Raw genomic sequence first — 13,028 nt, 5'->3', positions numbered from 1 at the left:
TAATAGTGTATGGCTAAGATCTGTTCTAAAGGAAAAATAGGATTTAAAAGTTGGAGATAGTGTGAAGGTACCCAATTACATGAAGGCAAGAAAACTGGGTATGTTCCTCAAATAACAGAAAGTAGCCCAGCTTAGCTACAACACTGAGTATAATGTGGAATATATAAGTTTCAGTGTTTATTTAAAGAAGAAAGCATTGGCTCATGTAGAATCCAGGAGTAGACCTGGCTTTAGTCATTCTGGTAATGTGGTCTGAAAAGTTTCTCCATCTTAGTTTTACTATTTCTTGGCCTCTTTCCAAATAATACCAGCAAAAGTTCCAAGGATGACTTATTAGTCCAAAACTGAAATAAGCACAATAACTTTAACTGAGCACACCTGGGGCACATAACTATCTCTATAGCCTGTGGTAAGCCTGTCCCACCTAAACATCTTAGAATTGGAGGATAAGTTGTTCGCCCCAAATCATTGTACTACAAGAAGAATGGATGTTAGGCTGGTAAAAAAAAAAAAATCAAAAGTTGTCTGCTATAGAGAACTTTGAAAATATGTTTTAGAGATTTGAACTTAATTTGAATTGTGATGATAAAACATTTATCAAAGTTAAGAAATACAAACTTCAGGCCAAGTAGATTGGGCAACCTAAATAGATTTTGTTATACCAGTCAAAAACATCCTCATGGGGCTGGTGTTGTGGCTCAGTGGTACAGCACTTGCCTAGCATGGGTGAGGCCCTGAGTTTAATCCTCAGCACCACATAAAAATAAATAAATAAAATAAAGGTTAAATTCATTAAAAAAAAAAAAAGCATCCTCATCATTTTGAACTTTGTCCAGTTTAGCTCTCTTTTCCTATAAGTGATTTGTTTGGTAAGAAAAACCATGTTATTTTCCCATAAATCAACTATTTTCTTACTTGGAGGATTATAATAAAAGATTTGAGGGCAGGGGCTCTAGCTCAGTGGTAGAGTGCTTACCTAGCATGTGTGGGGCCCTGGGTTCTATCCCTAGTAACCAAAAACAAAAAAAAGATTTGAAAAATACTTTTGATATAACAATTTGTACTTGAAAAACTATCTACCAGGATGATTATAAGTTGAGTTTTCCAAATTTTAATTATTCTAAACGTGCTTATGTAAAAATGATATTTTAAATAAGAAAAAGAAAAATTATATACAATATGAATACCCCTGAGTAAGAGTCTATCATTTTTGTAGATGCAAAAATGAGATATGGCTTGTCTGGGTCCAAAAAGTAGTAGAAATGACAGCTGGCCCTGATTAAGCTCTGGGATGTATACCGTTGAGTGGACACAGCTCCCTAGCCTCTCTGTTTTTTATGGAGGGCACTCAGGATACGTAGATCTTTGTAGCTTGTGTGGTCTGAAAAACATACCTCATCAGAGGAGCTCCAAATTATAGGAAAATTTTAAATAATATTTTAGTGTGAGGAAGGCTTGTTAGCAGCGCTCATAGACTTACTCTATTACCACATAAATCCTTGATGTACCATAGTTACACTTATGTGTTTTATTCATTCCCTCATTATTAGCCTGCACTTAAAGTTTCAAAAGACTAGATATGGGGCTGGGGCTGTAGCTCAGTGGCAGAGCACTTGCCTAGCATGTGTAGGCACAGAGTTCCACCCTTAATACCACAATAAAAATAAAATAAAGGCATGCTATATATCTACACTAAAAAAAAAAAAAAAAAAAAAAAGACTGAATATGGCTGTGGCAGAGTTGGTTTTAAGACAACTTCTGCAACTCAAAATGATTCAAAGATACTACCTTATTAACATGGAAACAGTATAATGCATTCCATTTATTTATAAAAATAAAAGCTTTCTGGGATTGTAGCTCAGTGGTAGAGCACTTGCCTAGCATGTGTGAGGCCCTGGGTTCAATTCCCAGCACCACATAAAACTAAATAAACAAAATAAAGTTCCATCTATAACCAGAAACATTAAAACAAATAAATAAATAAAAATAAAAGCTTATAAAACTTAAAGTGATATTTTCCCATGTTTATACAAAGAACTCATAATTGTCCTGATAAGTGTTTGCTTTAAGATTGAAAGACCCGCCGATTCCCTGTCCAAGAAAGACGCACGAGGCACTGGCTGCAAAAGCAAGAGGCGATTTATTGATACACAGGCGCCTGCGGGTGCTCAGTGAAACCTCAGCCGGAGCTTCGGTGAACTGGCACACCGGGCTTTGGGGCATAGATCTTTTATAGGGAATAAGTGGGTTAGTTCTTAGCATAGCACAGTGACAGTCTTCCTGTTGGACCTTCTGAATCCAGTCAGTGGGTCACCTAGGGGGTAAACTTGTTTTTCAACTTATTGTTCTCGGGAAAACCATAGAATGGCATCCTGTCTCCTTTTTTAATTCCTATTTTAAACTTGCATCCTATTCTTTTAGTTCCTGTTTTTAAACCTGCATCCTCAAGTTTGACCGTTAGGGTTATCTATATGAAACATCTTGTGGTAGCATTGTGCAGGACTTGAAATGCTACGTGCTGCTGGAGGGGTCTTGGCATGGGGGTTGTGTAAGGGAGCATCTTGCAGCTTCAGGGCCCAGGGGTTAGATTTCCTAATGTTGGGCCTGGGGCCTTGAGGTCCTTCATTCCCCCCTTTTCTTTATCCGGGATATAATCCTATATCCATTGATCTATCTGCTCAGAATTCAGCATTTGCTCAGTTGATGGCTCGGCGTGTTGTTGGAGTACTTGATATTGCTGCGCGAGGACCATAGTTTGGATTACGGACAGTCTTTCTTTCATAAATTGCATTAGTTTGTTAAATATGCAGGGTCCAAATGTTAAAATTAACAGTAATATAATCAGGGGGCCAGCTACAGTAGATAATATAGTAGTTAGCCAAGGGGATTTATTATACCAGCTTTCAAACCAACTTTGGGAGCCTCGCAGGGATTTTTCCCGTGCATCCAGTCTTTCTCTAAGCTTGGTCATAGATTCCCTTACTACCCCTGTGTGATCTGTGTAAAAGCAACAGTTTTCCTTTAAGGCCGCACAAAGTCCTCCTTCCTTCAAGAATAATAGGTCCAGACCTCGTCTATTCTGCAAAACAACCTCTGATAAGGAGGTTAGGGATTTTTCTAAAGCAGTTACAGAGGTTTCTATTGCTCTTAGGTCTTGTTGGATTGCAGTCTCCAAAATCCCTAGCTGTCGAGGGCCCTCAATCAGAGCTGCAGCCCCAGTCCCAACCCCGGCCAATACTCCGGCTCCCAACAAGACTGCCAGGGTAATGCTAATAGGCTCTCGGGTGAAACGAGTCCGGCTCATGAAATGTCCCTCAAATTCTTCTGTGGAATAATAGAGTAGCCGTGGATAGATCTGGACTAACACACAAAAATCTTTAGACTGGTTGAAATTGGCTATCGCAACACATGGTGTAATCCCAGTGTTACATGCCCAGTAGAGTCCTGTTGGAGGCACTAAGTAGCTGGATGTGTCAGAGGATGACACGGTTGCAGTACGTACACAGAGCTCTCTTAACATAGAGGAGCCTCCTATGCATGTTCCTGAACTGGTTACTTCAGGCAGTGTCAACCTGTGTCTTGTCTCCCAGTTGCAGCTGGTGGAGGTGCCATAGGTGAAATTCCCATTAATAGCTACTCCTTCATAGTAGGGGGGGCTTGCCTGGAGGCAAATCCAGCAGGACTCAGTGAGATTGGGCTGGGTGGAATTGAGGGCTTGGTATCCCCCTTCAACTAGGTCCATTAGTCTTTCTCCTGACCCTGGTAAAGTAGGATTAGTGATAACTGCCACGGTCGGAGGAGTGGAGGGGGTTGGACGGATGGTATTAGATGGGGACGTTGGTCTTGAGGGTGCCTGTTTATATTTTTTTGGAGGAGGAGCCTTTTGGTCTTGGAGTATCTTGTTAGGGCCTATCGGCTGGGGGTCAACTTTTATAGTTAACCTAATTTTGAATAGGACCCCCGGGTCATATGCAGTCTGATGATATACCCGTAGTCCCCATAGCTTCCCTTGTAACCAATCTTTTGATGTTTTGCCTGCCTTAGTAAAGGTAATGTTTAAGGGGTTGCAGGCAAACATGGTGCATGGCCCGTCCCCATACCATAAGGTGTTGACTGTCCCAGGTGTACTTTTACAATAGTCTGTAGAGAGTGGGGGCTCATTTTGCTTTTCTCTTTTCACTTGGATCAAATCCCTGGATGAGCTAGGGTTCCAGTATGCATCCCCCGTAGTTTCACATCCCCAAGCCTTACAATAATAACTTTCATGTTGCCCACATTTACGTGCTTGCGACTTAGTTCTCCCGTCCCTGGGGCATACATAGAATGATTTTTTTTCTTAGAGCTGCCCGAGCCCTTGGATCCCTACATCCTGCCGGATAGCGTGAGCAAGGGCAGCGCCCGCTGGAGATGCACACTTCTGGCCCACTCGGTTTAGCTGGGTCAGTAGTTGGAATATCAAAGTCTTCTGACCCTGCCAGTATGTGACAAAGATCTGGCTCCAGGTTAGGCCACCAAGCCCAGAGGGGGTACTTTGTGGATGTTTTTTCCCAAATTATGTCTCCCACCCCCGATAGTATTTGCCATGTCTGGCGTATAGGCCGATTGGGATCATAGAGTTGGTGCCTAGCAACTGATATGGGGAAGATAGAGCACAGAGCAAGAAAAATCAACAGCGGGTAAGTCTTATCTTTAGCGGGTTCTGGGTGCATTGCAATTTCCATTCAGGCTCTGGAGTGGCGTCTGTGGGCTCCTGTGGATGTGCAGCTTTCACGTGGGAGGCGTGGATCCAAGCGGTGATGCCGTCCACTTTGATTGCAGTGGGAGTGGTCAGCAGAATGGTGTAGGGTCCTTTCCACCGCGGTTCGAGGTTCTTGCTCTGGTGCCTGCGTACCCAGACGGTGTCTCCGACCTTGAAGGGATGTGGCAGCAAGGGGGTTTTAAGTTCCTCTTTGTATGCTGCTGCTAGAGGCTTCCAGACCTCGTTCTGGACCAATTGCAAAGCATGCAAATGAGTCTGCATAGATGGGGTGAGGGAGGCATAGGTTTCAGTTTCATAAAAGTTAACAGCGGGAGGTGGGGCACCGTACAGGATTTCAAATGGGGTTAGTCCATGTGGGCCTGGGGTGTTTCGGGCCCGATACAAGGCTAAAGGTAGGAGTTGTACCCAGTCTCTAGTGCCAGTTTCAAGTGTCAATTTAGTTAAAGTCTCCTTAATGGTTCTATTCATCCTTTCTACCTGTCCTGAACTTTGGGGTCTATAAGCACAGTGTAATTTCCAATTAATCCCCAATGTATTGGCCACCGCCTGACTTACCTGGGAGATGAAGGCAGGCCCATTAAATGTTTCCTTTCTGGTCCTCACTATCAGGATCAAAGGGAGTAAACCTCCGATAAGCCTCTTTTAATCTCTTTAAGAAGGCTGTCGGAGTTTCCTCTGACCCCTGGATAGTCTGTCTTACCTGAGCCAAATTGGTGGGCCGTCGCCCTGCTCCATGGAGACCCGCTATGAGTAACTGGCGATAGAGACGTAGGTGGTTCCTACCTGCTTCAGTCGCATAGTCCCAGTTTGGCCGGGTTAAAGGAAAAGCTTCCTTAATCAAATTTGTGAGTTGGGTGGGGCGCCCGTCGTCCCCTGGCACATTTTTTTTTTTTTTTTTTTTGCGAGCTTCCAAGAGAACCTTTTGTTTCTCCTCTGTGTCTAATAGAGAAATCTTTAATTTTGCTACTTAGGGCTGGATAACCATATTAGCAAACATCAAGTCTACCTGCGTTGGCTAGAAATAAAAGCCTTAGACTAAAACTACTCTAGCAGTCCCTTTAACAGTTATCAGGCATTTCTGTCTAAGAATCTCTCTTGTAGCCTCCAGTCTACTTATTTATGGAAGTTACATTTAACTATTATTATTATTTAAGATGTCCAGGAACAGCTGTGCTTTGGCTTTTACTGTCTTTGCTAAGTGTTTAAGATGAAGCAAGTCAAACTGACTTTTGTTTCTACCTATTGTTTACAGTCAGCTGAGTTATCCTGGGAGTCCTCGGGAACTTCATAGCAGCTTTTCAGTTCTGCTAGTGCCATTTGCGCTAGGATGGGCCCAGGCCTTGCTTGACCATGTAGCTTCCCTCAGAAGCATCAGGGACGTCTCCCTTTTTTAATGACCCTCCTCTTTACAGCAAATGCACCGATTGGCTTTCTGTCCTCCACTGGTCTCATTAATCTCCCTGCTCAGGAGGTTATGTGGCCTAGAGTTGCTGAGCCCTTTGGAGAAGTCCCCTATTCCCTGATTCAGACTGACTCAGAGGGCAAGAGCCGAATATTGGTTTTCTTGGCCCTTTTAATTTAACTAATTTTAAAACTTGATCTTAAACATCCAGCAAATAAGTTAACAGCCTTATATTAAGAGCACTGGGCTTTAATGTTTATCTCTCTATCCTGTAGGTGATAACTCCTTATCTTATGTTGGCCCAGGTTGTGTTCTTAAAGCAATACCTCTTTAAAACATTAACAGGCAATCCTTAAACCATCTATAAGTAAACTACAAAACAAAACTAACTAGGGTAGAAACATATTTAGCTTATATAATAGCTACCTTGAATTCTAGCAGGGTTATACATCATAATTTTCTGTTTGAGATCCTAGTAATCTTGGCACAAACCTATTTTTGGACACAACTTTAACTGTACTGAAATCTTGCTTACTTTTTTTATAGCCACTTTCACATGTAGTGAGATGGGACAGAGCCTTATCTCAAGTAAGGCAGGGCTCTTTATAAATCTCAAGTACTATAGTTCTGAAGCTGATCGTTTTACAAAGTTTACATAAATTGTTGTTCAAGTTTACATGAACATTAGCTAACACAACATAATATCATACCTAAAACATGAATTAAAGGCTGAAAGCTTTTAACCTTTTATAGAAAAGTAGTAATGTACTTTTGTGTTTTGCAATAAAACCTTTACATAGATTAGGCTCTCATTAACTTAAAAATACATAAATTGTATCTCAGAGTAGAAAGTAACATGGAACTGTACATATCTTATTGATAACGACTTCAGTTATAGAACACAAATGATATAATTGAATCTCTAACATGCTTTTTTTTTTTTTTTTAAACCTAAAATTACCATACAACTTTAGAACACCAGCTTGATATAATGTTCTTTCGAAGCTTCTACCTTACAGACTTGTATACCTGGAAGATATGAACACATTAATAACACCATAATTATATAAACCTCTTTTTGTTCACATTTTGAAACAATACTTGTAAACTTTTAAATTTAAGCAGAGTTAACATTTTATTAGGTCCTTTTTGAACACCTAGAGAAACTTATAAGCTTAATTTTGAGGACAGGAATTGCTATTTTGAGCAGACACTTTAGGCCTAAGGCATTTTAACCTTAAGTTATATTTCCAGGTTTAGATGTTGAAAATTATGATACAAATTTAAGAAGCAATTTTTAAAATTTAAAATTTTATATCTTTTTACATTAGAAAAACTTGTTCACATAAAACTGGAAATAGGATCTCTACCATCAGAAGAAATTTCTTTGGTACCTCTAAACCACTTTGCTTGTTCTGAAGTTTCTAAAGTAGCATTGAGTTACATTAAATTTGCCCACACACTACCATATATATCTGAAATTAAGCTTTGAAAATTTCTAAGACTATTGCTATTTAATTATCTAATGTCATTTTTATGAGCCAGACCAACGTTTTAATTGCTCTTCAGGCTACCCAGTTCAAAATTGAAATTTTTTAATTAATTTTTTTTTTTTATCCCAAGTATTTAAGTTTTCTAGCATGAACTATCTGAAATCAAACTAAACAATTGCTTAAACCCAACTTTTAACTGCAAGATAGTGCAATGCTTTAGAAACCCATTCAGATACCAGATTGTTACAATAAAAATTATTATTATTATTATTATTATTATTTTTTTTAGACACACATTTAACCTAGATTATCTTTAAGAAACAATCAGACAACCAGATAAGAAAATATCTCTCCAGGTTTTGAACTTTCATTTAATTATGACTCCTATCAGTGGCACCATAGACTTTCCCATGAGTGGACCAGATGTTTTCACGTAGGGGCAACTGTAGGTGTAAAATCAAGGGTCTCAGCGTGACTGGCTTTACTGCATTCAGTGTCCCTTCTTTTTAAGTAAACAGAGGTGGCGTAATCCTTAAGATGTAGATAAGGACCCAGGGAACTCCCCAGAGCTAAATGGCTCTGGCAGCTGCTGGGAGTCCCTTAATCCTATCTTTCACCCATAGGATCAGTTCCTCCAGTTTGGTTTGACCTTAGGCATTAGGCATTTTTTTTTTTTCCTAACTTTTTAGTAGCCAGCTCCCAAAAAGTCCATCCTCTGCTTGCAGTTGTTTCGAGTGCTAGGCTTCCCCAAGAAAGCAGAGTGGGAACTCCTTAAAAGTCCCCTTGAGAGTGTCAAAATTTGTGACTGAAAATTTGGTTCCCATTTCTAAAGCCAATTAACACTAATTTAATAATGAGGACAGGGCTTTGAGAAAAGTCAAAGCGAGATGTCAAAGTTGTTAAATCCCCAGCAGGCATCTCTATTTGCACTCAAGCCGGTTATGGGGGGGAAGAAAACATTGCTTCCCTAGTCTCAGTATTCAGTCTTAGATGGAATTTATCATCCACCTTGGGCTGCATTTCCAAGCAGCCTGACTCCAGGAAGAGCCGTTCGCTTCCTGGGGTGGAGGGGCCGGGAGGAACAGGGACGGGACAGATCCGCCATACCGCCGGGTGGAATCCTCCCGGCGGACTGCGCGGACCCCACCCATGCAGGAGGAGATTCGCAGAGGTCCTGAAAGGTTAAAAGCCATGATCTGGATGGCCATGCGGCCCCGGCTGAAAGACAATCGCAGATTAGAGAGAGAGATGGAGGGACTCTCCTGGGGGCCATTCAACTCCGAGGGTGGGCCAATATTGGCCACTCCGTGGTACAGAGTGTTACCAATTTTTTTCTTCTTAACTGCCACGGACAAGTTGTTTGCCCGCTCTTGAATGTCTTGCCAATGATCTAGAGTGAGGCTCAAAGGGGTTGTTAGTGATTGTCCCATGTTATTCTCAGAGAGGAAATAGAGAGACAGACACAACAACACAAAAACGAAACCAAACAGTGAGATCGCTGCGCGGCTTCGGTGGAAACCGAAAAAATCAGATGGCCTGGGAGAAGTTTGTACTTCTCCGTCGCCTACAAAGATGGTGTAATCCTCGGAAACACCGGGGGCCCCAAAGAAATGGACCCCTCTGATCCCTGGGACGTCTCCCAGGGTGGCAGGGGAGAAGTCCGAGTTCGTCAACTCCTTCTCAAACTGCCTCAGAATACAAATCGACTACAGAACTGCCTCAGAATACTAAATGACTATGCCTAGGATCATATAGTCTTACAGACGCTGCGCGGAACAAAGAACAGATAGCCAACAGGACAACAAGACAGAAAGTTTGAGCTGGCCAGCTTACCTCCCAGTGATGTCGGGAGTTCCTCGGGCAGGGATCCGGATGGGGTTACAGGAGTGCTCCTGGCTGGCTCGCCAAATGAAAGACCCGCCGATTCCCTGTCCAAGAAAGACGCACGAGGCACTGGCTGCAAAAGCAAGAGGCGATTTATTGATACACAGGCGCCTGCGGGTGCTCAGTGAAACCTCAGCCGGAGCTTCGGTGAACTGGCACACCGGGCTTTGGGGCATAGATCTTTTATAGGGAATAAGTGGGTTAGTTCTTAGCATAGCACAGTGACAGTCTTCCTGTTGGACCTTCTGAATCCAGTCAGTGGGTCACCTAGGGGGTAAACTTGTTTTTCAACTTATTGTTCTCGGGAAAACCATAGAATGGCATCCTGTCTCCTTTTTTAATTCCTATTTTAAACTTGCATCCTATTCTTTTAGTTCCTGTTTTTAAACCTGCATCCTCAAGTTTGACCGTTAGGGTTATCTATATGAAACATCTTGTGGTAGCATTGTGCAGGACTTGAAATGCTACGTGCTGCTGGAGGGGTCTTGGCATGGGGGTTGTGTAAGGGAGCATCTTGCAGCTTCAGGGCCCAGGGGTTAGATTTCCTAATGTTGGGCCTGGGGCCTTGAGGTCCTTCAAGATAATAACTATTTTGAAAAGCCTTCATATATTTATTTTTACCAAATGTAGTATTTAGTTATGTAAAATTTGCAAATATATATTAAACTTAATTATACTATTTTTATTTCAAGTTTCACAAGAAGATTGCATAAAGATAACAAAAAGGAAAAAGACATTCTAAACATTTTTTCAGTTGCTTCTGGCCATTTGTATGAACGCTTTCTAAGGTAGGTACAATTTTTATCTAATGTTTTAAAGAAGTAATTCATGGCTCAGTTCCATTAAAAATAAAGGAATGGGGCAGGGGTTGTGGCTCAGTGGTAGAGTGCTTGCCTCACACATTGAGGCACTAAGTTCCATCCTGAGCACCACATAAAAATAAAAGTATTGTGTCCATCTACAACTAAAAAATATATATTTAAAAAAGAATAAAGGAATGTATAGGTAGGGGAAAAATTTTCTACCTCTTGTTTCCTTGATATTTAGTTTTATTTTGTACAGAAAACTAATAGTATTTTTTATATCCTGCCAGATATATACTATAGACAAGCATTTTTTTATTTTTTTTTTATTTTTTACCCAAATAGTAATAAATTGTATATTGCTCTGCACCTTGCTTTATTTTAAGTTGACAGTTATGAGGTAAGTATATTATTAAAATGCAGTAAAACTTCATGAGTTTGATTTGATTTGGAATAATCACTTTGAGGCTAGAAAATATGTAATTTGTAACAAGTGATAGGGAAGAAAAAATATGTACAGTGAATTTTCCTGTTTTAAAAACAGGAGGGAGATGGGAGAAGAGGATACATTTACAAAGTACAAGCGGATATTTTTTAACTGTATATGTAGAGGGGTCACAATACCTCAAAAAAGTTTGTAGTGTTGATATTTTAACATGGATCTTTAAAAGTACTTTTGTACCTCTTCCATTAAAAGGTCTAGAATAGAAGCAAGAGGATCAGGCCTAGTCACAGATTCCTAGGTACTCTACTTGCAGGGAGGAGCAGATGAAACCCTGAGGCTCCAAGGAGGCTGCAGGCTTATGAGGGCTGAGGTCTCCTCCGCTCTCCTCCCTGTTGTTTCCTGCCTTTATTTTCCCTGGGCGTCCCTGAAGATTCCCCTTTGGGGGATGTTGGGCATAGATAAAAAGGGAGGGAAGAAACTGGGCACAAGAAAGTAGGGAACCACTTTAATCATAGGACCAGAGGGAAAGAAGCAGGTAGAAAAGCCAGTCAGAATCACTGTGAACTTCTTACTCTCACAGACTTGGATGAATCTTCATGATAAACCACAGAGACAGTATTGCAGTGAGACATAGTGGCAGTACACCTGTAGTCCTACTAACTGAAGAGACTGAGGCAGAAGGATCACAAGTTCAAAGCCAGCCTGGGCAACTTAGTGAGATTCTGTCTCAATAAAATATCCGAAGGTCTGAGGATGTAACTCAGCAGTAGAGTACCCTTGGGTTCAATCCCCAGCGGGATGGTGGGGTAGGGAGATGGTTTCCAGCTGCTATAGGAGGGTACATGGTAGGTGGGGCAATAAAAGGATGGGAGGGGATTAGACAGGAAGGGAGAGGGAGAAAAAAAGATCTAGGATAGCAAGAGGGTGGCCTGTGCAGTGAATTTACCAGTGTAGACAGGCATGTCATTCCAGGTTTGCAGACCTGATTCTAATCACAGCAGCGGAGCCATGGTTAGGTTGTGGCTCGGCTAGATACCACCATTTCAACTGGCTTATTTGTCAGAAGAAACTAAAGCAGATTTGTCTCTGCCAAACATAGATTTCCACCCTTACACAGCACATATCTGATCGGGCATAATATTTGGAAATATTTCAGTTCGATTCTCCACAATTCATAATAGAAAACTACAGATTCATGCCTTTAAATATTGAAGAGCTTTCTTAAAAGGAAGAGGGACTCCTATTAAAGTTAACTTATATTGAGTTTAATTTTTTTTATACAGAATTATGATGCTTTCTGTTTTACGTAACACCAAAACACCAGTGAAATTCTGGTTCCTAAAAAATTATCTCTCACCAACATTTAAAGTAAGTACATTACTCTTTTTCTAGAATAGCTAAAATTAAATTCATATAACATTTTCTTTTTTTAGAATGGGCCTTTTGAAATGTATATTTACTCAGATAACTATTTTAAAATATATTTTTATCTAGCTGAAGAAAAATTTTATGCAATTCTCATATTAAAGCCATGTTGAAAGAAAAATGACAGCAGGAAAGTATGTTTAAGCAAGTCAAGATCAAATGATTAGTTGGTTTTCATGACAATGAATATATAAATAAAATGTGAAATAGGAAATATATAAATATTTTCAATTAAGAAAGTTGGATTTTGTCATATTTTTATAAAGATAGACAGGAACATTCATAGTACCAATGGGGAAAAAAAAAAAAAGAAAATTGTATTCTAGAAAATAGTTTTATAGTACTGAGAACTATCTTTATCAGAGTTGATTGATTGCTGAGATAGTGTGGACACTCTAGGCTCAGGCCATCAACATCTGTGACTCTTTACTGTGCCCCACACTGTGCTGCAGAGTGCACTGTTTCTCCATATTCACAGGTTTCTGGGTACTCGATGTATTATTCAGTTGTTCTTCATAATAATCTCATGTGGTAAGAAAATCAAGACTGGCCTAATCTAAGACTACCCCTTACCTTCCATAATTCCCTAGGACTCTTACAACTCAGAAAAGCAGTTATACCCAGTTTATTACCCCAAAAGTGTACCCATAAAATCAGTAAAGGAAAAGGTACAGAAGGTAGAATCCATAATCTCCCTGCTGTCCTCTCCCAGTGCAGTTGCACATATAGCATTTACTTCTCTCCTAGCAATAGTGTGGCAGTGCTCATGGAATATTGCCAAGCAGGGATCCTCACTTAGACTCTATTCTGACATTTT

At 40.5% G+C, this 13,028-nt stretch overlaps 1 protein-coding gene across 2 annotated transcripts in view; it reads left to right on the top strand.

The window, feature by feature from the left end:
- The window catches only part of Uggt2 (UDP-glucose glycoprotein glucosyltransferase 2), a 194,261-nt gene that overhangs the window by 147,324 nt on the left and 33,909 nt on the right, over positions 1-13,028 (top strand). The window contains exons 32-33 of one of the 2 annotated variants that reach the window (XM_027938864.2): positions 10,231-10,326; positions 12,070-12,154. In XM_027938864.2, the coding sequence (XP_027794665.2) occupies positions 10,231-10,326; positions 12,070-12,154 (181 nt within the window). The remainder of the gene's footprint in view (positions 1-10,230; positions 10,327-12,069; positions 12,155-13,028) is intronic. The other variant, XM_071611594.1, reaches the window with a different exon arrangement.

Source organism: Marmota flaviventris, chromosome 4, assembly GCF_047511675.1.
Source record: "Marmota flaviventris isolate mMarFla1 chromosome 4, mMarFla1.hap1, whole genome shotgun sequence".
Lineage (NCBI taxonomy): Eukaryota > Metazoa > Chordata > Mammalia > Rodentia > Sciuridae > Marmota > Marmota flaviventris.
The sequence above is the reverse complement of the archived record's forward strand: the minus strand, read 5'-3'. Positions and strand labels throughout refer to the sequence as shown.